General features: G+C 40.5%; 1 protein-coding gene across 1 annotated transcript in view; it reads left to right on the forward strand.

Moving 5' to 3' along the window:
- The window catches only part of IQCH (IQ motif containing H), a 118,336-nt gene that overhangs the window by 10,214 nt on the left and 83,220 nt on the right, over positions 1–24,902 (forward strand). The window contains exons 2-5 of the mRNA XM_045821943.1: positions 1,441–1,547; positions 3,351–3,389; positions 14,052–14,603; positions 15,300–15,366. Coding sequence (XP_045677899.1) covers positions 1,441–1,547; positions 3,351–3,389; positions 14,052–14,603; positions 15,300–15,366 — 765 coding nt within the window. The remainder of the gene's footprint in view (positions 1–1,440; positions 1,548–3,350; positions 3,390–14,051; positions 14,604–15,299; positions 15,367–24,902) is intronic.

Below are 24,902 nucleotides of genomic sequence, written 5' to 3' on the forward strand. Positions count from 1 at the left end.
ATGGATCATCCATATGAAATTACAGTTTTTTAGATCTTTATCCTACCAAATTTTATAAACATCTTACTTTTAAAATTATGCCCACTTGAAAACTTGTCAGCTGCTCTTTTTGTCTCAGTAGGGGAATTTAACCATAAATTTCACTTGGCTGAGAGAACCTGAAAACTAAAAGACGGCAGATATAGGGATAACAAGCTTTATGGATAAATCCATGGATTCCAAGCAGTCTGGACTGGCCTTCAGAAGCAGGAGGTCCTAGTCCAAGTGGATCACAGGGCAGAAGAGCACAGAAATCAAGGTTAAAACTCATAGGCTTAAAATGGAGTCTTCATTTTCTATTGCCAACTGCCCAGACTCAGAGACAGCGGTGGGCAGTCTTGTGGTCAGGGAGACTCCCCGGAAGCCAGGGAAACCAGAGAAGTGGTAAAACTGGGTTGGTCCAATGCAACAAACAAATCCCCTCTGTGGAGATGATTTTTAGTGATAAGACTCTGGAATTCCTGCTACTGTTTAAGAGATGGCCGAGATACTCACTGCAGCCCGCTCCAGGCAATGTGAGAGAACTGGGCCCTCAAGGTGTGAGATTCCACTTTGCATACTGACGCGCTGTGTTTGATCACCAGCTGTCAATTCGTCCCCAGATTGTTGCTAAAAAATGACAGAAAAGGGGTAGGCTAAGGAAGTGAGGGAAGGGATCCTCACTTACTGGTCTCACTAAACTGGACACAACTAGCTATTTAAATAAATTATTTGTTCTCTTTCTTGGAAAGAGTAGTGTAAGGATTTTTCTCCCCCGAGATTGTCAGACTTGGGCTGTTTGCAAAGGGCAGATGGGTTTTCTGCCAGGCGACAGGAGGGACGTGATTCTCTCCCAAGAACCGGCCAGTGTGAGAGCCCGGCCAGGGCTCCATGCCACACGTGAACGAGGTGCTGTGGACTAGTGTGCTCTCTGAAAGTCGTTGCTTACGGATTTAATTAATTTCAAAATAATATTTAGTGTGTTTTTAACTTGTAGTATCTCCCCAAAGTGTTTAAATTCTTTAGAATCATTTCTTTTAATGACTACGCAATAGAATAGTCCATCATATATAGTGACATTAATTTACCTTTTCAACAAACTTGGCTATTTAAGGAAATCTTAAAGTGAAACATTTTTATAAGACAAATAGTACCCTCTAATTTGCCTGCTTTTAAAATTTGCCTTTTCACCAAGGCAGCTTGCAGAAGGCACACTGACCTTTTATATATTCTCATGGAACTGTTGCCCTCCCATGCCTTTTGTCCTCCTCCTGAAGTCAATTCAGCTCACAAAGATTTCACTGAATTGATCCAGGAAAGGCTAATAGTGAATAGTCAGTGGGTGACAGAGTCACCTGACTTTCGAGGCACAAATGCAATAGCATAGCATTAAACCAGTGACTAGGTCTCCCCTTTCCAAAGAGGTAACTTTGCACCGTCTTCGCCCAACAGCTCATTTAGCTGGAGCTGAGAAGCCACTGCAGTTTCCAGAAGCCTTGAAGAGCTTTCCCAGGAGACACAGATCAAAGGTATTCCCATTCCCAGCTAATGGAAAACTTTTCTTAATCATAATATTCTCAGTGAGATTTTTGGTAGTACACATATGTTAATTATACCTTTCACACAGAAGTAAATACTCTTTCAGTGGTTTCTGGGACGCATTTGATTTTACAAGCGGGATTGTTATACAAGTAAACTCAGTCGTGACAGTATCAGTCATGTCAAATTATTGCGATATGAACTAAATGATTGGTCAACTTGTACTGCTAGCTGGTGACAGTCCCGGAGTCTGAAACACAGTAGCTAGTGCTTTGTATCCAAATTTGTGTTGCATGGTGTATGTTGTTGTGATGTTTTGCTGTTTTACACTTGTCTTTGAGCCAAAGATAAAAAAGCAAGCTCTCCAATTTTGCACGGTTACCGTAATAAAGAAGGGGAAGGAATTTTATGTCCTCTGACATCGGGAACTCACAGTACAACATGTTCATCCCCACAGAGATTCTCTTGGCTTAAAGGTGCTGGGCTCTTGGAGCTTGCTTTCTTATGTTTATGAGGCACAGACAGACTTGTGATAATTGAAACTTTTCACCCTAGAAAGGAGACAGCTGGCAGTGTCTTTTTCTGAGCTTACCCTATGTGGTCATGTTTACAGCTGCTCCCTTTAAAGAGAGAGAGAGAGAGAGAGAGAGAAAGAGAGAGAGAGAGAGAGAGAAATCAGAGTGGCACAGAAGAAATTAATCCCACTGTGTCTACGTAGTAGACTGTTACCTGTTCTTCCCAGACCTTCATCTTTTAACGCCCAAATCCTCCTCAAGATGTTTTCACTGGATTTGCAGCACTGGTGGGCTGTTTCCTCTTAAGAGATTTCCAAGCTGTTTATGTAGCAGCATGTCATGTGACACCCCAGTTGCCATGGCAAATATTTGTGTTTCATGAAAAATGTGGGTTAAAAAAAATCAATGTAAATGGCCAAATCCCAAGACAGACAGGCCTTCAGGCTAGCGTTTGGCCCGCACCATTATTGTTTCAAACTCAGCTGTTTAACAGGCTGTGCGAAGGCCATGGGCTAATATGCATAATGGGAACAAGCAGGGGCACCTGTTTCAATTCTCACCGTGTTCTAGCTCTCGGGGCCGCAGTTTTGCAGATAACAGGTCTACAGGTAATCCAAAAAGACTAGGTTTTAAGCAGTAAGCTTAAAGAATTAAAAGCTTAAAAATTTTTTGAATGACGTTTCCTGAATTAAGCCTGCCTTTAATTTCCTATTGACTTCAGAAATCTTTTTTCCCTACTGCTAGAAGCAGTAGTGGTTAAAGATTCCTTCCTGTGGCCCCGAACTGGTACATTTCTGAACTGACTCCTCAATAGTAAATGTAATTATTTATGTGCTCTGTGGAAAGTGCCCTAGCACGGAAGTTAAAAGGCTGTGATGCACCTGGCCTGTCGCAGAGCCAGAGGAGACCTCGGATCAGTCCCCGCCACCGGGCAGTGTGCTCCTGCACCGAGAAGCCCTTTCTTGTAAATATTTCTCCGTGGGTCCCATAGAAGTGGGACTTGGCATCTGGTCATAGTTGTTTTTGCAAATATTTACTTTGTCGAACTCTTTCTTCAAAACAAACAGGGCCTTTGGCAAGCAGAGCATCATTGTCTGGGGGGCCGAATGTCTTTGTAATTATTAGCTCCCGCCTTCACGGAAAGGGGGAACGGGCTGGCCCAGCAGGGGAAGCTGGGCGAGTGGGGTTGGGGGGCGGGAGACTGTGCCTCCCATTTGTTTTGTAAAATTGCCCATGAGAGTCATTTTGATTTAAACTGTGTCTCATTCTTCATTGTAGGTGAAAGGCAGAAGGTCAAGAGTACATCAGGAGAAGAAGGTCTGTAATTGGTGTGACTCGTTGAAATCTGGGGTCTGTCACCTGATGTCCCTTCCTTCTGCTGCGGGGCAGAAGTATGGGAGGCCGGTTGGACAGCTGGAGATGGTCACAACAGTTTTTTGCTCTTCTTTTATAAAAGAAATTATATCATGTTTTTCAGGAAAAAAACGGTTTATTTAAAGTGGAAAAAAATTTTTCTCTGTTGGGACTGAATTACTTCTCAGGCTTTAGTCCAAAAATGCTATTTAGCATACTCAAAATTTGGCCGAGTCACTTCAGTCTTCCACCTCAATCTAAGATTTTCATCTTTTAAAAGTGCACTTAAAATGAAATAAAATGTAAATAAAAAGGATCAGTCGCCCCCCGGTGTGTGCATGCACGTGTGTGCATATGGTGCTCACACGCAATGCATGTATGACTAAAACAAGGTAACATTGGAAAAATGAAATCGTCCCCACAGTACAGCAAGTACATGCCAGCCAGGAGCATTCCATGGGGCCATGGATGAATGATAAAGGTTCTAAACTTGAAGTAGCAAAGAGCCGATTCTCCTTTTACTAACAGAGACACGTGGAGCAAGTCGCTTAGATTCTCCATGCCTCCCTTCCCTCCTCTGGCAGATGGGAACACCACCCCCTTTCCCAAAGGCTTGCCATGAGGGTTCGAGGAGTTAATGGCACATGTGAAAGTGCTTTGGACCTATAAAGCACTTCTTACCATAATTCGTTGGTCTATTTTAAAGAGCATCTTTTAGGCCTCTCTTTTTCATGGATGTGATCTTATCAATAAGAATTTCAGAGGGAGCTTAACCACCCCTTCTCAAGGGGGGAAAAAGGCCACTTTCGGGGTCTCCTTATTTTCCTGTGGAGCTGTGACTGAACAGGGCCACATTTACAGCACTGATCTCGCACACAGTCCTGAACCCAGACAAATTGCTCCCAGATAAACTAATCAATGCAATTAGATCCTTCCTCTAGCTCCTCTTGACTTCTTGCTGTGAGGAAATTGTGAGCTTGCTTCTGCATTTAAAAATAGGATGTGCTTTAGGAATACAAAGGCATTATTTATCTGGAGTACTCATAAGGGCTAATGTTGATGGACTGTGCTCTTAGAGCAGGGCACTAAGCCCCTTCCTTACCCAATGAGTGCTCACAGTGGCCGCCAAGCCCCTGTGCTGTCGCTGTCCCCAGGTCCACACAACTCGTAAAGGGCTATGGAGGGTCCAGGTGACAGAGTGAAGTTCCAGAGTTTGTGGCCTCTCCACATCCCAGGTTCTCAATTCTTCCCACACCATTAGGGACACTGTTCGGAACACTGTACATGGAGTATCTCATTTCACAGCATCTCCATGCAGTGGGTACTATTGTCACTTCCTTTTTACTGGGAGGGCCTTCTCTGGATACAGAGAGGTGAAGGTCATCCAACTAGAAAGTGGCAGGGCCACAATACAGAGCTGGGCCACAATACAGAGCTGCCAGAGCCCCACAGCATTAGCAATTTTTTAAAATCACCATTGTTTTTGATGGAAATCTTTCTAAAGGATATAATGTCTCTGCCTTCCTAATCTAATTTAATATTTCATTTATCCAATATTATGCATACATACAACCAATTTCCAGTGTCTTTTTTATTTGTGTCCCCCAATATCAGGATGGTGGTTGTCACCTGTGTTATTATTGCACCTGCTCTTTTGGGCTCTGACTTGAACAGCCTTTTTGGACTTCTAGATCAGTGCAGTTACCAGATAACCAAAACTCAAGAAGTTGAATGATAAATTGAATCAGTCAGGCTCTGCCCAAGGATCCAAGGGATAAAATAATAAACTGTAATAGAGTTTGTAGTAACTTCAAGACATCTGAGGCCTTTATTTTCAGGAATCTAGTTTAAAGATTTGAGGGTGCTAAAATTGCCTCTCAGCAAATAAATCTTTTTATTATCTCAAGGCAGTCATGTTTACAACTATGTTAAGATCCACTTGGTTCTAATTAATATTTTGATAGTAAAATATATTTTATGGGTAAAACAAGCAAATATATTCATTGGACATAAGGCCTAAGTTAAAATCATGAGTAGGTTTGCTTCTGGGAATGGGTTAATGCACCTACTATGTTGTTTCTTTTATTTAAATACACATGTAAATATGTAAATAGTTTAAATACTATACATTTAAATTCTATGTTATAAATATATTAATGTACTATATTTTTAAGATATTAAAAATTTATATATTTTTGTCTTCTTTACTTAAGAGCTATATGTTTCATACATGATATGTATTCTGTATTATCTGACATTAGGACTGCATGGTACAACATAATTCATTCTTGTAGAGATGGTTCTGGTTTAAAGGTGCTGGACTTTAGAGCTTGCTTTCTTACCTTTATGAGCCACAGAGATGCATACATACCTAGAACAAAGACGACAACAGATTAACATCCATCCATGGCACTTTTTTTTACATTAATCTCTATATGTTTCTGTATTTTCAAAACTTTTTCCAAATAAAACAAGAAAAAAATAAAAGAAAATCCTATGTCCTAAACCATACCTCTGCTGTAAAGTTTCCTTTAGTATAGAAAGAATAGGTTTGAGTGATTAATTTTAATGTCAAATTCGGGATCTCACTTCTTTTGGTCATTTTGTCATATTGTTAGTTTCTTTAGTATTTTCTGAATATATACTATTAAACCTCGTGTTAGAAAGCTGCGATTATATTATAGGTAAGTCAGCTCTATATTTTAATCAGGCAACGTGTGTGACATTGCACATATCTCCCCCACCCAGCCCCATTTCGCCCCGTCTGTGTAAGGAGGAGATTAGACCAGATCAGTGTTTTTAAGGAGCTCCCACATCCCCTGCAAGGCTTCCCCAGCTCGCCCAGGGTAGGGAGAAAAGCTGAAGTTCCCAGTAGGTGGGCCAAGGCCCTCGCACCCACAGCTGCTGTGTTAACTGTTTCCCCTCCTTCCAATCAAATTACATTGCTTTTGAACAAAGAGTTCCAGGCTTAAAAATGTAAACTATGAAAACCACCAGGTGGTGTCTAGCAGCAGTTCGACTGTAACGTGTCCAGTCCAGGGGAGGAGAAGCCTGCTTTCTGAAGAGTGCAGAGTGTCTCCCCAGTTGGATTTGTGCTTCTAGAACAACCCAGTCTCCTTTCTTGTCTTGTTCTAAAGGGAGAAGAGAGTGAGGTCCGACTAAGAATTAGAGCTCTTCAACCGGGAGATAGAAGATGAGATATTTTTTTAAGTCTAAGGCTATTTTTTTCTCTCTTAGACTCACTTTCCCTCATGAAACCTCAATCAATTGATCATCCTAAAATAAGAAGAGGAAAAAAAAAAACTGAAAATAAAAGAAAAACTGTGGAATCTCTTAAAATCATTCTCCATTTTCTGTAATTTACTAGAAATTGCCGCCCTCACCTATGCATTTTTGAGTGTGAAACTTTTGAATTAAAATTATGCAGTTTTATTTGCAAAATATTTCTTCTTGCAAGAAAGAATTAACAAGAAAAAAACTGATAAAATTGTTTTGACTTCTCTGCATAGCATCTTTAACTGTACATTTTTATTACATGTAACTAATAATTTTACTTATTTACAGCAGAAAAAGGTGAAATTATCAGTAAGCCACAAGATAAAATCTTTACATTTTTAATTTATATTTTTAATTTATTAAACTATTATGACCCGATTACTCATAGAAAATTTAGAAAGTTCAAAAGGAGAAAAAAAATGCCAAAATATGCAAGAAAATTTTTTCATAATACCACATATTTGAGTATTTGGCACACCCCTTGGTTGGCATCATACTATATATTCAACTGTGATTTTATTCTTTTCACCTAACAATTTATCAAAGCCTTTACATATATAATTTAAAACTCTTCATAAAATATTTTAATGACCATGTAATATTTTGTCTTAAAGGCATATAATTTTCTTAGTCATTATCCTTTTTTGACACTAAATTATCAATGTGAAATTATTATACTATTATAAATATTAAATAAATATTAAATAAATATTACATATTTAATTATTTAAATATTAAATAAATTATTTAATTAATAAATGATTAAATAATTTCCAGTTGTTCTCTGTTGTAAATAGAACTGCCATAAACATCCTTCATACGTGTACACAGATCTTTGCATTTAGGCTAAATCTTAGTGGTAGAGCTCCTTGGTCAAAGGTAAGGACATTTTCAGATCCAAGTAGTCAAACTTTCTATTAGTGCTTCAAAACTCAAGTTATGAGTTTGCAAATAACTTGTGTGATCATAGAATAGCTTTGTGCTATAAATCCAGCCCAAGTGGCTATGAGCTTGAATTTTACTATTCGCTCACTCATTCATTCACCTAATATTTATGGAGCTTTTACCGCACACGAGGCAGCATATTAGGTACTGGGGACACAGCAGTGAACGAAAACAAGCCACATCTTTGCCCTCCTGGGACTTACATTCTAGTGAGGGGGGCAGAAAATAAACAGATATTTAATACAATGTCAGGTAGTGACAAGTGCTTTGAGTTAAAATAAAGCAGAATACATATGTAGGGATAGAGGGTGTGAGAAACTGGGGTGCTGTAAGAATTCTGCAAGTGTTGTTTAGTGATCTTTGACCAACGTACTTGCTAGACACACAATTTTCCCCAGAAAACTGCAATGTCAAGTTTTTCTTTGAATAGAGACCCTTTCTGGAGCTTCCTCTTTTCCCTTTACCAATAGAGAAAATAACGATGTGACTTTTCGCAGAAAGCTAGGACTCGGGCTGCTTTTGCTGCCCATCTTGTCAGGTTCCCTGTACTTATCATCGCCAGCAAGTTCCCCCCATCCATCATAATTGTCCCAGGTGGCCCTTAACGATGTCACATTCTCTCAGAGAATATTAGAAGGGTAGCAGAAAAGATGACACCAATGCAGCAGTAAAATGAAAAGTTTCTCTAGAAAAGGAAATTTCACATTTGACTGAAAATATACTCCATCTATTTAAAAAACCATCCTTATTTTGTTATGTTTGATCTTCAGTCAGAATTGATCCTTTGAGTGTTTTTGTCCCGTAAGAATGTATCTAGGTGAGGATCTTTTTTCTCCTGAGGAAGTGTTTCAGGAAGACTCATTTGAATAAAGATACGTTTCAAAGCAATTGCAGAAATTATCCCTAGAAAATTGCCACTGATCTGAGTGGCCTGTACACTCAATTCTCTTCCTTTATATGTCTCCACTCAATGAGCTCTCTATTTTTGCCTTTTATTCTCTTTCTAAAGGTTAAGGGCTCCGACTCTCACTTGTAATGGACACTTAAGGCTTATGCTGCTTCTAGGTCCTACAGACAGAGACCTGATATGCAGACCCTGAAATACTGGGATATCACTCTTTGGGGTTCTCTGCCCATGATCATCTTTACAACTGTTCCTTTATTGTGGCGTGTGAGTTGCTAGAAAGAGCTTCCTATCTAAAAAAGTAAAAAGAGAAAAACAATCCCTGGGTCTTTTTCATGGCTCATGAAGAGATGCCTGCCTTTGATTTGATGGCTTGACTAGCATCAGGAGTTTATTAAACAGCAGATACTCCTGGAGGGGTGGCACTTTAAGTCAGAAGGACATAGGGGGTCAAAATTAGAAGTGCCCTGAGTGATCCCCTAATGGAAAGTGAAACTCCCCCATGAGAAGTGACTTCCCAAGGCCACAGTGGGGGGTGGTGACAGACTAGGTCCCAGGTCTTCTCACTTCAAATCCATCACTTTTCCACTTCACCATGGTTCATTAGCACGTTCATAGGGGTTAGTTTAACAGATTGCTTTGCAAATAAGAAAGAAACAACAGGTCAAGGCCAGGTTGACTCTGATATAGGAGATGGTAAAAGGAGGGCTGAGCAAGGAGAGCACAGTTGGTAATGGGCCATATGGGAAGTTCCGGACAATTAGGGCTGTGGGCATTGGCAGTGTGGGGGTAGGGAGTGACAGCCAGCTCTGCGATCTTGGACCACTCACCTAACGTCTCTGAGCCTCAGTTTCCTCGCCTCTGGTAATAGTAACCGCATAGACTGAGATGAGACACCGTGAATGATTCTTTATACATATTGTGATCATCACAGCAACCGATAGGGACCTCCCATTTTTACAGAGGAGAAACATTTAGGTTCAGGGAGGATGTTGTTTTAGTCTGCTCAGGCTACCGTAACAAACAATGTAGACCGGGCAGCCTAAGCAACAACATTTATTTCTTATAGTTCTGGAGGCTGGGTGTGGTGAGAGTTCTCTTACTGGTTTGCAAAAGGCCACCTTCTTGCTATATCTTCACCTGGTAAGGAGAGAGAGATCATCTCTTTTATCTCTTCCTATAAGGGCACTAATCTCATCGTGAAGCTTCCAGCCTTATGACCTAATTACCTCTCAAAGGTCCCACCTCCAAATATCATCACGCTGAGGACCAGGGCTTCAACATAAGAATTTTGTGGGGACACAAGCATTCAGTTCACGGCAGACTGTAATTTATCCAAGAGTACATAACAGATAGTGAGACAGCATGCACTTGATTCCAGGTGAATAAGACGTCAGGGTCAAGGCTCATTTCCCTGGGTCCATATGAGCCTGTTGAGTAAAAAAGGGAGGCCAGTGACCTTCAAGATCCCCCATGCTTTGAAATTCAAAACTGCAATTATGCTGAGTCCCTGAATCCTGATTAGTCAACTAACCTCTCTAAATATTATATATATATCTTTCTCACATTTTAGCAAGCTGAGGTCTTGATATCTATTCTGTACAAAGTTTAACATGCTGTGGACCCCCAACAGATATTAAAGAGCAGTCGCCACAGATGGTATTCCTGGTCTTCAGAGAGTGTCGAAGACTCATCTCTGAGGGTCGCTCCATTCATCCCCCGAGCTAGGCTCTCACTTAGACCCATAGCGGCAGGAGGAACTTTTTTCTCACACACTGGAATTGCCTAGGCTAGTTACTGATGGATATACGTTTGGGCATTTGAGAAACTGAACACCCAAACATATAAATTCAAAAGTACAATAATTTAATCTATCCTTCCAGGCAAACCACTCTCTAAAATTATTGTCCATGTTGGGTTACCCCAATCACTTGACCATTAGCCATCAGGAGACCTTGGTTACCTCCGATTCAGAGATCCTTGGCTCCAGCTTACTCCTGCATCACATGCTGTCCACACATGTGAAAGGAACATTTTTCATAAAGACATTCAGCTTAGAAATATGTGTCTGTTTTTCTGAATTTTTTTCTTGGTGGCACTTATTTCTAAATTTTAGAAGGCCATTCCAGACCTGCCTCTTCTGCTTCACATCTGTGACTTGCCGACACATGCGGTCATCATCCTGCTTCCTGCTCTTTGTTTTAGATTTGGAATTTTCCCTAAATAACTGCTCCAGAAACTCTCAGAGTTGCCTCATTAGGCGTTACACCTTGCAAATGAAGAAGAGCATATCCCAGCTGGTTGATGTGGTTCAAGCACAATACTAATAGTCAGGCCATGGCTACAGGTTTGGGCTCTGTGTGGGCCAGAGAGCCAATCCCACTAGGAGGAAACAATGTGGCTATTAAGTAAGTGACAGTACATTAGGAGTAAGGCACATCTTGCACCAAAAAGAAGGGAGGGAAAGAGAGGAAAAGAAAGAAGTGAGGGAAGGAAGGAAAGGGGAGAGGGAGAGAGTCAAGAAGGAAGCAAGGAAAGATAGAAGGAAGGAAATGATTGTAGACAAGTTCATGGAGATAAACGATAAAGGAAGAATAACAGAAGGAACCAAAACTTGAAGCATGGCGTGACCTTTAATCAGGGCTCTTATTCCTAGCAGGCTGTGAAACAGCTTTGTCTCTACCTGCTCGATGGCTCTCACAATGCTGATGCACTGCTTTAATTTGGGAAGCCTTTCTCTTGAGAGACATGTCTTTTCTTGCTCTAAGTCTAAAGTGCTCCCGAGTGTGGCATTCTCTGTGACAGATGTACTACAGTTATGCTTTAGCTGACTCCAGACCCACAGTTTCCCCGTGCCTGAGTGGTCTATTTGATGTCCAAGAGTGTGTTTCCTTTGAGAACAGGTCTTTACTAGAATATCATCCAAGAGTTAGGGAGGTGCAATCCCTTTGTTCTCAAAGAGCCACTGTTAAATTCGTAACCCTATTGTCATCCCACAGCTATTCTATATAAAGGTCTGAAGTGCATTTGTTGGCGTAGGTAAATGCCCTAGACCCACCCCATGGAAAGGCACTGCCCCGGAGAGACATAAGCATCCTCTCTTTTCTTAAACTTCTCCCCAGGTGGCTCCATTTCCAACAATGGTCCCAGTTCCACATGGCTCTCTGTAGAGATAAGGCATTTCAAAATATTTTCACATTTCCAAGGAGCCAGAGTCTCTGGTGAATCTCCCATCCATAGCCGTGCTCTTTGTAGGAGTCTCAGGGTCTTGTTGACAGAATCAAGCGTGGGACTCCTGGCAGGACCAGCCGGCTCCATACACGGCCATCTGTGATTATTCTGCGTGTCTGTTTCTCGCGGATGAAGCACTGTCATTCTTCTCTGAATTCGAACCTTTCCATCATCAGAACCCGATCCTGAAGGAAGGCAGAAGTGTAGCCACGGGCTATTTCTGTGGGAGCATGTGCCACGTGTCTTCAGTTGGGAGCTGCGGCTCCTCCTGCCAGCACTGGCATCTGCTGAAGGAGACGTTACTTCTCTCTCTCTGGCCCATCCAAAAAGAAGGGGTTATTTCCACTTGCCAAACAGTTTGCGTTCTCTCTTGGCACTTGATTAGATGAGAAAAGGGCTAGCGTCCTGGCGAGAAGGCTTTTTTCCATCATTCTTATGTCTATAACAACTCCTAAATTAAAAGCATAAAAAAGCTTGCTGCTATTTAAATTCCACTCCTAAAGTTCAAGGAAATGACCCCTTTTGGAGGTAACACTTGCTTTTCAGCATTTTTACTTGAGATGACAGTCCAATTATGTCCACTGCCTAGAACCTAAGAAAAGAAAAAGAATGTGAAGTTTAAAAAAACTTTTCCTGTTGGCTTACAGTGCTTCTGTTATTAATACATCTCTTGGCTTGCTTTTCCCTTCAATAGCTTTCTGCTTTGAGTTTGTTAGTTAATATCAGTTAACATTTGTTTAACAAAGACAAAGTATAAACAATCTCCGATACAGTGCTGCTCACCATAGAGCTGTGGCTTAATGGCCATTGATACATTAACTGAGTGCTTTGTTTTCTTTGAGTTCTGTGAAAACTTCAAACTAAAGAGAGCAGCATAATCTTACACTTTGGTAAAGATGGGCTTATACATCTGAAAACATTGGCATGTTGAAGACAATCTGTTCCTTAACTCCCTGAGCATGAAGCAGTCAGCACTGTTAGCTGATACCTGGCTTAGGGAGGAGGAGGCCGGGCCTGAAACATCTCTGCCCCTCCCCCGCCAGGCCGCTAGGAACCTCCAGACACTGGGCAGAGTGTCTTTTCCTAGTGCAACAGGTTTCAGTAATGAAATGTAGTGGTTTCACAGTGGATGTGGACACAAAATATTCTTTTTTTCTCTTTTTTAAAGGGGTATGTGTAACATATATTGCCGTTGTGATCCAAACCTCTTGTGATTTTATTTTTAAAATAACATTTCTTCAGTTTTTTCCATACAAAAAAGTATAAAGAAGAAAAAGCTGCCATCATCCTCCTCTTAGAGAACCTATCTCAACATTTAAAAACAAAAGTAGTATTTTTCATGACTTGAAAGTTCAATCAGCACAGTCCTGGCCAGGTTGCTCAGTGGGTTAGAGTGTCATCCCGGTACACCAAGGTTGTGGGTTTGATGCCCCCGGTCAGAGCACATACAAGAAGCGACCAATGAATGCATAGCAGAACAATTAAAAAAAATCTATGCCCCTCTCTCTCTCTCTCATCAATTTAAAAATTCAATCAGTACAGATAAAAACAAAATGAAAAGCAAATGCTTCCTTGGTTTTATTTGTTATACGATTTCAGATTCTACCTGGGGACAGCTCCAGATATATCCCTAAGAAGACACCAGATTTAAGAATAAAGAACCTATGTCAAGAGAAACCTAGAAAGTGGCAGTGGTGACAACACACAACACAATGCTTCCTGTAAAATCACGTCTGGATACTAAGAGAAGGTGGCAGAGCTTCACAACACTAGAAAGGGATGACCTGTTAGAATGCCAGAACAGACAGCAAAGCTCTGATGAGCATATTTGAGGTTATCACAAAGAGTGCACAGAAAGGCTTACCCCATCTCTCAGGGTTGGTGGGTAACTTATGAGCAAGAAAGCAGTGACTTGCTTCCATTCGTGCATGTGTAAAAGTAAATCACCAAGATTATGGGGGTCAGTTGACCAAATTGAAGTGAACTAAATGCCCAAATTTTATATGATCACTTTCCTTGAGCAATTAAGTAACACTTTTATAAAAGTGATAATAGATTTGAATGATCTCTAAGATTATTTTGGTAACGAGTTTTATGATATATACTGGCCAGACTTTCATATATGATCTATAGTCATTAAACCAGAACTAGGATCCATATTTTCCTACCGTTGAGTAATAAATGATAGTGTGATACTGTGTGTGTCTTGACTGCTCCTTTAAAGAAGATCATAATTCTATTTCATCTCTGGTGACATTTTTCTTCCACAGTCCCTGAGAATCACATCAACTTCTGAAGCTCGGAAATCACCTTGGGATTATGACTTTTTCATTTATAATGGCGTCATAAACAAGACAGACCCGGACTTCTTAGCATTCAAGGCATGCTTTAGTTCATCCTGGGGAAGTACTCTCTCTCTCTTAGAACACATCGAGAAGTTTCTCAGGGACTATGCAATACCAGAAGTCAAAATAAAAGGGAACAATTTGGTAGCCCTCCTTCCAGAATTTGAGCTGAAGAATAAACTTACCAAGACTGACCTTCTCTCAGTGGTAGAGAACCCGGTTCCCATCCAAAACATAATAAACGTCCCTGGGCAAAGGTACAAGGGCCAAGGTGGAACGATAAAGGCTATCAGCAAGATCCAAGCCACATGGAAATGCTACAAGGCCAGAAAATTCTTCCTGACGTATCGCCAGCAGAAGTGGGCGTCAGGTGTGATTGCCATCACGTGGCTGCTGCACTGCCATAAGTCTCGAATAAAGAAGATCCTGCAGGAAGCACGTGAGAGACACCTGCAGAATTTCCGCCTTCGAGCCAAGGTACACAAGGTGGCCAGCTGTTAAGGCAGACCTCTTTTTCTAAACATTTCTTGCTTGAACGAGTGCAATGAGTGTCTCTTTATCTTCCTTTTCTCTCTCCAACTACCCTCCCCAGCGGCCCCCCTCACCTTCCACTCTCCTCCTTGTGTGACGCACAAACACTACATTTGTTTGCACCATACATCATATTTTAACCCTAATCAGGAATCTGCAAACTCTGTTGCAATTTTTCTATAGAAAAAAAAGTCCCTTCACTTTGACTATGGTAGTTCTGTCAGAAAATCAATGGTGTAACTGCATTAACTTTTCTCCCTATATATACCTCCTGGCACTTTAATTTGCTAGGGGAAAAAAAAAAAACCCTGTCTTGTCTACATTGCTGTCACCACTTTGTCAGAAAGTATTTAAGTTTGCAGACAGCCTTTTAATTAGTGCTCACAATTTCATTTATGTTTGCTTTCTCTTTTTTTCATTCATATTCTGTTAATTAAGTGAGCTGCCTCTAATCTTCCCCTGCCAGTAGCATCATGTAGCCACCTAATTAAATTAATTGGGGAAGATGTTTTAAGTATGTAATTAAATCAATTAATATAATTTATGCCTGGCTTAACTGTACAGTGGAAAAACAGCTGAAGTTTGACTAGATGAATCCACTACAGCTTCCTGTCACTGATCAATGCTCTTCTTGATTTTTAGCATCTGGCAGCCAACTGGAATCGCATCAGGACCTCCAGGAGGACTATTATCCATATCCCATCATTAGGTATAACACTTTTGCCTGCAAATCTATCAGCAACCTCTATTACCCACCACATTATGGCTCCTTGATTGAGTTCAAGGAAGGCCCCTTGTTTTATTCAAATTGGTCTCGGCAGGAAAATGTTCTCGACATGATGAGAGTAATAACACAGGGCCCTCGCTCGAAACGGCGTTTAATTTGGGGATTAAGCAAATAAAGTCATTATGTGGGGGCTGCTATTCAGTGGAGAGGTGATTTGCTGTAATTCGCTTTCATCTGTATGAAATGAACTAAAAAGTTGTATTTTTTCCCCCTGAAATAACAGATAATGTTTTCTATCTTCTTTAATGATAGAGGAACACAGGCTTGTGTGTGTCATTGCTGTTATGCCAATAAGCCAGGATATTGCTTGTACACTGTTTTTAATCAAATGTGCAGTCAAAATGATAAGCTACATTCTCTGAAATTATTTAGTTCTAATTACGAGCAGATGGGATGCTTTATTTGCACCTAGGGCGCCTGAGCAAAAGGAAATGCTGTGTGAACAAGAATAATTAAGAAGTTGAATAGTGTTTTTTTGCGCTTAAATAATCTGCAGTTTCATGTTAATTAGCACTAATGTAATTATTTAATTACATTTATGAATTGGGGAACTTAAAAGCTGTTTTCTACAACACGGTGGTAAAATAGGTATGCCAAAATGACATGGGGTGTTTTAAAAATTTGCATGGGAAGTTCTTTTAAAACATGAACTGCTGTCCAAGTGTTTGCAATTTATTTGCTGGCTTGTTTGTTTTGTTTTCCTTTTTGTCTTCCTAGGTGTGAAATTTTTTTGGTGAGACCAGATTTCCTAGGCTGACTTGGTAGGGTTTTGAAGAGCAAGTGAAATCCACTGAATCTACATATTACATATAAGGTCTTTGTTAAGACCTTTTAAGTAGAGCAAGGCATTAAGCGGTCTATTGTAACAGAACTCAGAATTGCAATTTATTCATGCTTCTGTGTTAATATACCTGTTTGTGTACTTAGCATAGAACCATAACACAACATATAACATTAAAAGCAAAAGTAGTTAACATTATTATATAAATATGATTAAGATTTTATTTTAAATTAGTAAAATATTTTTATTACTATAAATATTTTTGCAAAATATATTTTGCAAAACAATATTTCAAAGCCAACTAGAGTCGCATTCAAAGGCGAACTTCTCTAGATTCTCAAGTACTTACATCTTAGTATGTGTAGAAAAGTTTTTAAAATTATTGAATTTATACAGTAATATAATGCAATTACATTAGGGCCTTTTACTTTTGGTCTTTCTGACTCATGGAGGATATTGTTCCTTCTCAGGATGTAAGTGAGGCAAAACAAATCTGAATTTCATTCTAACTTAGACTTTTGTTTTGGTGGGACGACTTTCACACACAAAATTAGTTCACACACAGAAATTGCACTTGTAATTGATTGCAACCAGAGTGGCTAATTGCAGACCCAATTAACCAACTCAGATCCCCAGAATAAGGCGCAAGAGCCTTTTGCTCCTGCAACAAATTGTGGACCTGACCTGACATTATGTGCAAAATATTGTTTTTCATTCTTCATTGTTTTCAAAACTAGAAATAGGAACAAGGACCCCCCGCCCCCACTTTGTAGTGTTGACGAGCACAAAGTTAGACACAATTTCCACAAATGTCCTCTCTCCTCTACCCTTCAAGACCCCAATGCAATCAACCCTATGGAGAAGCCGGACAGAAAGGAGCCCCAAAGATGTAGAATTGTGAAAAGAATGGTCAGTAATCTAAACTGGATAATGAAAAATAGTTTTAAATAAAAATATCTTTAAATTTCAAAAGGGCTTGCTGAATACAAATTAAGTAGAAAAATAACCTGGCGAAAAACTATTAGAAAACATTATTTTAAATCTGATATTAAAACTAGTTTTCTTCTAGATTGTTTAAATAAATCTATAATAAGCCTGAAAATCTTTCCTGTTGCAGTAATTTTTGTTTGTTAACAACATAATAACCCATTTTAAAGAAAAATTGCTAGTCATGTCTTTTTCTAGAGATAAGACCAAGCTCAGATATTTCTGTCAACCAAGCATTTAAAAAGCCCAATTACACATTTTCACAAGAGAGTTATACTTGGGCTTTGATAAAATAGTATTTGTTTCTACAAGCTACACTTTAGGTTTCACAAAATGACTTGTGGACATTAAATTAATTTTGAGTAACATTAAATTGTCATCTCATATCTATCCCACTGACATAATTCTCAAACCATATCTTTTTTTAAAAAAATGGTTCTGGTGTGCCTTTTTCTCGTGTGCCACCTCCTCTGGGGACACTTGACAGTTTCAGCTGTCACAACACGGCCGCTTCACCCTGCACCAGGACCCCAATCTACTCAGTACAGTCCTTCTGTTTCCAGAGTTAAGGGGGATTCAACAATCAAAATCTGCTGGTAGGAGTATAGGTTCAGGTGGGCATTTAACACAAGTTACAGCCTTGACCTCTTTGTCTCTTTCCATAGGAAATTTGAAATCAATCCTGGTGTAGAATTAGCCCCAGAAATTATTACACCATGCTGCTAGACAATTGGGGCTACACTGATTTGTCTGAACCCTAAAAATGAAAGTATAGTAGCTGATAACTGCCTAATATTTAATATACTGCAGCTGTGGGCATCTGGTTACTTGTGGATGTAGCGTTGTGCCCACAGGGATGATTGCGTTCTACAAACCTGCCATCACCGAAAGGACAGCCTCTCAGTAACATGTTTGACCACCAAATATTTACCGTGTATTTTAAAATCTACGACTTGATACTATGGTCATAAAGACAATTACACATTGCAGGTTAACCTCTTTCAAAAGAGGAGTGATGAAACACAATTGACTATTATGTATTTTGGGTAATATGAGGTCTGTCCAGAAGGTATCCAGCCCTGTACTATGAAAAATAGAGATATTTATTGAAGAAGATTCAAGACACAAGAAACATGGTACACAGGACAATGATATCTCAGTCCCCTTCAAAGCAGGCACCTTGGGACCTCACACTGTTCTCCCAATTGGCACTAGCTGCCCCATCATATTTTCCTGAGTCTCATCAATGTTCTGAAATCTCTTCCCTTTCAAAGGTGATTTTAGTTTTCAGAATAGCCAGAAGTTGCAGGGCACCAGATCTAGGCTGTAGCGGGGCCCAGTCACCAGGGGATTTGATGTTTCACCAGAAAACTCTGCATAGGACATGATACATGAGCAGCCATGTTATCATGATAAAGCTGCCAATCACCAGTTGCCCATAGTTGTGGCCTTCTGAATCAGCTGGATAGTTCCCATGGAGGAATGTTCAAACTTAACACAAAATTTGATGCAGATTCATTGCTCTACTCACTCAGTCATTTTGAATGTGACAGCCACATAGCACACATGCTCACTCAATGGCATCTAATGCCCCTACTGACCAGTACAGTGAAGTCGTCATTGTTCACACATGCACATTCCAGTCCACTCTCCTTGGCCGCCAGGCTACAAAGATGTCATGCAAACTGTTCTCATTATATTAAGAATGGCTGGACTTTTCCCGGACAGACCTCATATTCCTAGATATAACAAAGAGTTTAAGCTATTTTTAACCAACAAAAGGGGTGGGATGCTGTTGATTTGTTGCCCAAAGAAAAGGATTGGCCTTGTAATTTTGTAAGATGATTTTAAAAAAGGTCACTCTTTCTAGATTATACAAGCTGATGTGTTAATTAGATATTGTATATTTAATCAATTTTATTAATAAAGTATAATTATAAAAAGATAATTTATTATACTATGATCCATAGCAGGAATAGAATGCTAGGGTCTATTTTAAGTAAAATTTATCAGTCAAATAAGAAAGAACTGGAACAAAAAATCCTAAGTCCTCCAGAAGAAGCAGAGGTCCAAACAAAACCTGTGCACTAATTCTGCTTACGGTTTCTTTGGGCCAATTATTTCCTCCACTTTTATCTTACCCTCTGTGCATCTTTATTATGGTGCATCATCTGGCACTACCCTTAAACTCAGTGGCACTTTAAAATACACTGACATTAAATGAGATATATCAAGTGTGGGCTCAGATGCCGTGAGCAGGTACACGAGGCACCTGCCAGCCAATTAAACCCCCAGTCTTGAGTTTCCTCTCTCACTTATCTTCCTCCTTTAAGATAAAAAGAATGGATATACTGGGATGGGTTTTTCTCTTTTCTGTATGTAATTTTATTTCACTGCTAAAGGATTTAATGGCTAGAAGCAATGTACATAGTTGAGCTGATTCCCCCCCGCCCTCTACTTTACTTCAGCAAATTATCCTTGGGGCTAATACAGTCAGTGGTCTCCAAGGTAGTCCATTCCGTAAAGTCATGGGCCCTGCCATTGTGACATGCAGGAAAAAACCATTTCTGCTGTTCTCTACCATTACAAACACCTAAAAGACAGAAAACTGATCTTTGCGCACAACTGTCCCAACACTGGGCTGAGAGCCACAAGTGCTCATGGGACAGTTGCTTCCTAACTCCACTTCCTTCCTCCAGAAGCTAAGACCTTGGGCTCACCTGCATTTGTGGACACAGGCCCACAGCCAAGAGTGTTATACCTGAAATCACATCGTTACTGTGCCCCCCAGCACACTGGCATCTTTCAACTTTCTCATTTTTGCATTGACAACTTAAACATAAGATTGACTCTGTTCCTTCCACCTCAGGGCTGGCAAATAGGACTTTCAATCAAATCTTTGCAGTCTTAACATGTATTTTGGCAGGTAGCATGGAATCCATAGTCTAGCTGTGGTGTTGCCATGCTAAATCCTGCAGACAGATGTACTGCCAAGGTCTGCCAGACAGCATTTTCCAGAAATATCCAGATCTTTTGGGATCAGGAACAAAACACACTTAAACTTTCAGATTTAGTTCTAGCCTGAATTAAAATTAAAACATACTTGTATTCCTCCATGTCATAATCCTCCAGTGACCCAGATCAACAGTCGCGCACTGGCTGGGTGGATGACTGGGTTGGCCCGAGCTGGCTGTGTTGCTCCGTGGAACCCAGAAGCAGCGCTGGATGGGTTGTCAAGTGGCCCCAGCTCCTGGGCTCTTCCTGCCGCGGGCTAGTGTCAGGATGTGCCCTAGAAAGTGCCATCCGAGTAGTAAAAGAACACTATAGTTTTTGTCATCTTCATTCTCATAAAAATATGAACACCTGTGTTCAGAGGTTCTCAAACTCACACTTGTAATGATTATTGAGGACCCTAAAGATCATTGGTTAAAGATAGTGGGTTCTATCTACAAATATTCACCACATTAGAAACTAAAACTGAGAAACTTAAAAAATATTTAATTTTTGCTAAAATAATAAGTCCATTGCCAATTTTAATCTAAATAACATTTTTATTAAAGAAAACTTTATTTCCATCCTAAAAGGAAAAAATTTAGTGAGAAGAGTGGCATAGCTTGGCAAGGGAGCAAATCTCTTAATAGAATATAGTTGGATTCTTACATATATTTCTGTATTCAGTCTGTTGCAATATGTTGTTTTGGTTGAACCATATGAAGAAAACCTGGCGCTACACAGATAAGTATTTGGAAAAGGGAATAGTATGTTATGTTTTTATAGCCTTTTCAGATAATCATGTATATTCTTCTTTGATTTTATGCCAAAACTCAACAATAGTAATGCTTAAATATTAGTTGCAATATAAAATCTAAAATCATATTAATAAATATGTTGTATTTTGTGAAACAATACAGTTGAAAAAAGTAACTACCATCTTAGTGTTATTTTGAAAATATTCTGACCTCGCAGACCTCCTGAAAGGGTCAGGGAGCCCCTCAGGGTCCCCGGAGGGCACTTTGAGAATCGCTGGCTTTAGCTGCACACAGTGCCGTGCCAGCCACTGACACACATTTCAAACGAGAGAAAGTCCTCACCCTTGTGAGAACAAGGTCTTCGGAGCCACACAGAAGCCACCTGGCAGCTCGGGTTTGAGACTGTTTTTAAAGCTCAACCAATAGTTGAGTACCTCCTGTGCTTTCTACATCCTCATCACAAAATTCCCTAACCCCCATCAACAGCCCCCAAAATACCACTCTGTTTTATTTTCACCAGACTGGTGCTGGATGTACTATATAAATAACCCAAATAGGCCTCTCTCTTGCTATATGTTATCTCCTATCTCAGTATCTTGTGCTTTCACACTTCACAAGTAATGAAAACCTGCATATAAGCGTAATGTCTACATCGCAGGATCAGGAACAAAACACACTTAAACTTTCAGATTTAGTTCTAGCCTGAATTAAAATTAAAACATACTTGTATTCCTCCATGTCAGTTCTCCAGATGACTGTAATACTGACGTGCAATCAGTTGTGAAGCGTGGCTCAAGTTCCTCTACATTTTTACTATTAGAATACCAAAGTTGGCTAATGATTAACTTTTTAATGAATTGGAACAATTTAAGGTTATAACAAGGGCACTGTTGCTCCACTGGCCTCTAGCATGCTTTCCTGAGTGGAAGAGAAACGGATGGAGTTACCGTTACTTCCATACTGTGTACGGCCCTAGAAGTGTGTGACAGATTTGAACATCTTCCATCACGTATTTCAACATGGGAGAAAGGTCGAGAAGTACCGCTGCAGCCCATCAGACTGAAGCATTGGCGACTGCCACCTCAGGCCAGGAGATCAGATGAATGGGAACTGCTTAGTAACTGAAAGTCCATTTTAAACCTCTTCTCTGCCTTAGGCACCATGGCAAGGAATAGGACCTGGAGACAAAAGAAACTAGGAGTCAACCACAGGACAATGAATCTGTGATTCCCCTTCCAGGGCAGTCACCTGTCACAGAGACATGCACCGGTCCTGAGAAGGCTTAGTCACTGAGCACTGCCCTGCTCGTGTTCTCGGGTTTCTGTGAAGGAAAAGCCAGTCCTGGCACAGCTAGTGTACTGGGTGAAGTGCCAATGAGCATCATTAAGGGGAGGTTTGAGGGAGTAGGGGTAGGAAGGGAAAGGAGGTGAAGGTAACATGAAGATAGAGAAACGACAGCCAGTGTGCACATGATTGATGAGTGCGACTGAACCTCTGATGGGCATCCTTGCTTCAACAGAGAACCAAAGGTTCTTGGATAACTTCGGAGAGGCAGCTCTTAGGTACCCTTCTTTGATGTAAAGCAGAAGCAATAACATTTGAAAAAAAGACGGAATACTCTATCAAATTAGGAATATTTTTCAGGTGATAAGGATGGCCATAGGCAAGAAGCTGTGTTTCCCTGTACAGAGATAAGAGGGAGCGCCTCTTCAAGCCAGTGCTGTTTCATTCTAGGCAGATGAGGACCTAGAAAAGCTACAAATCCCATTGACCATTCTTTGAGTTCCCCAGAAATTCTCCAGATCGGAGAACCCAATTTTAAAATAGTTTAAAAAAGAAAAGAGAGGAAATGATAAGAACATGTGGCAGAAAGGACTAGGAATTTAAAAGACAAATTCTTTGAATAGGATCTTAAGACATATTTCATTAGCTCATTTGATGGCGATATCACCCTATCTCTGCTTAAATGGATGTTACACTCTGTTTAGGGGAGCTGGGAGTGGTGCAGGGCAGAAGGAAGGCACACAACAAGTAAAGCAGCAAGCAAAGAGGTGTGCGATGACAAACTGAAAGCAGCACAGTGGAGAAAGGGCGCACGAGAAGGACAGTGAGAGGAGGCTGAGAATCTTCTTAGAAAGGGTGCTCAGGCACACGTGCTAGTGACTAGGGCCTACCAGCTGCGTAAGCTACAAGAACTGCACTTTGATAGCTCAAATATAATTTTATGTTGGTAATAATAATAATGTCTCCACATTTAAGTGAGGCTCCTTTTGAGAATTTCAGTCTGGCTCAGCTGAAGTTAGGAAAGATAACAACAATAACACTTACCTAATGCTTTCTGTGAGCTCTTCTCAGGGTCCTGGCCCTCCCTCGTCCTTCGGTCAGAGTGGGAGAGAAGCAGCGTGTCCGAGAGAGGTGGTGCACCCTCGGGGTACGGGAAGCTGGACACTCACGTTAGTTTTCTGTCACCCTGTATCCAGTCACTACAAACTTTGTGGCTTAAAACAATGCAAGTTTATTACCTTACAGTTCCGTAGTTCGGAAGTCCAAAGGGGGCTAAAATCAAGGGGTCGCAGGCTGTGTTCCTTTCAGGGGGCAGCAGGGTGCTCTGTGATATACCGTATTTTTCAGATCATAAGAGGTACTCCCCACCCCCCCAAATTTGGGAGGAATAATGGTTGTTAATGCTGCTGTTGAGTTCTGTTTACATTTACATTAGTGAAATATTGGTGAACAATGGAAAATACATTGTTATTTATGTTATTAAATATTTTACCACATTTTTTGCTTCAAAATATTTTCCCCTATTTTCCTCCACAAAAACCTAGGTGTTTCTTATGGTCCAAAAAATGTGATAATCCATCTGCTTATCCTTTCCAGCTTTCAGAAGCCACCCGCAAAGGAATGAACAGGGAAAGCCCTGGCCCCTGCTCCATCTCTGAAGCGAGCTATGCCGCATCTCTGCGCCTTTCTTCTCCAGCCACGTCTCTAACTCTCTATGCTTCTTCCTCCCTCTTCCACTTTTAAGGGCCTTTGATTACCTGGTGTCAAATGATCCAGGATAATCTCCTTATTTTAAGGTCAGCTGATTAGCAACCTTAATTCCATTTGCAACTTTATTTCCCCTTGCCCCGTAACCTGGCATACTCACAGGTTCCAGGGATGAGGACACGGACACCTTGGGAGGCCTATTCTCCTGCCTATCGCAACAATTGAAAACAGAAGTCAGAAACGAGACAAAGGCTTGTTGTTCCTCCTGGAGTTCCCTGCTCACACTTGAAGAGCCTTGTCTTCTCTCTTATTTTATGTAACCATGTTTATCACAAGCGCTAAACCCGTAGCATCTGAACTCTGTAGTAATTTTCAGGTTTATGCAACCTCAGACGAGAGACAAGGCACTTTCCTGAGTTTCCCTCCTACCTGCCTACCACGTGATAGGGTAGAAGTAGACAGTCTCTCACAACTCCCCCCATGTTTCTAGTCTGACCTTTGAAGTATCCTGTCTTTGAAGATTATATTCCAAACTGTGATGTTTCGTTGCCGCTGGGCATGTCTGCTGACACTCCCAAATCCACAGCATCCTTGCTGATAGTGTCCTGGTTACGTCTCTGCTGTATTTAATATATTCCGTCAGCACTGGTGATGTCTTTTCACCTAGGAGCCAACACATGTACTTTGTGGATATATGAAACATAAAAATAAATCCGATCTTTTGAAAAAATCAACTGCTCTGCTGATGACAACGTGCACTGCATTGTATCTTGCCCGTGCAGAACGGTCTGTCACATCTGTTGCAATGTACACAGAATTCGTTGTTCGTATGAGCTTTGGAAGTGCACGGACCTCATAACATTAAAATGCCCTGTGTTTACACAGCACTTCCCATATATGAAAATGTTTTCATATCTGTTACTTCATGTGATCCTCTATAACAATGTTCT

Source organism: Phyllostomus hastatus, unplaced genomic scaffold, assembly GCF_019186645.2.
Source record: "Phyllostomus hastatus isolate PE091 unplaced genomic scaffold, TTU_PhHast_1.1 phas_scaffold_501, whole genome shotgun sequence".
Taxonomy (NCBI): Eukaryota; Metazoa; Chordata; class Mammalia; order Chiroptera; family Phyllostomidae; genus Phyllostomus; species Phyllostomus hastatus.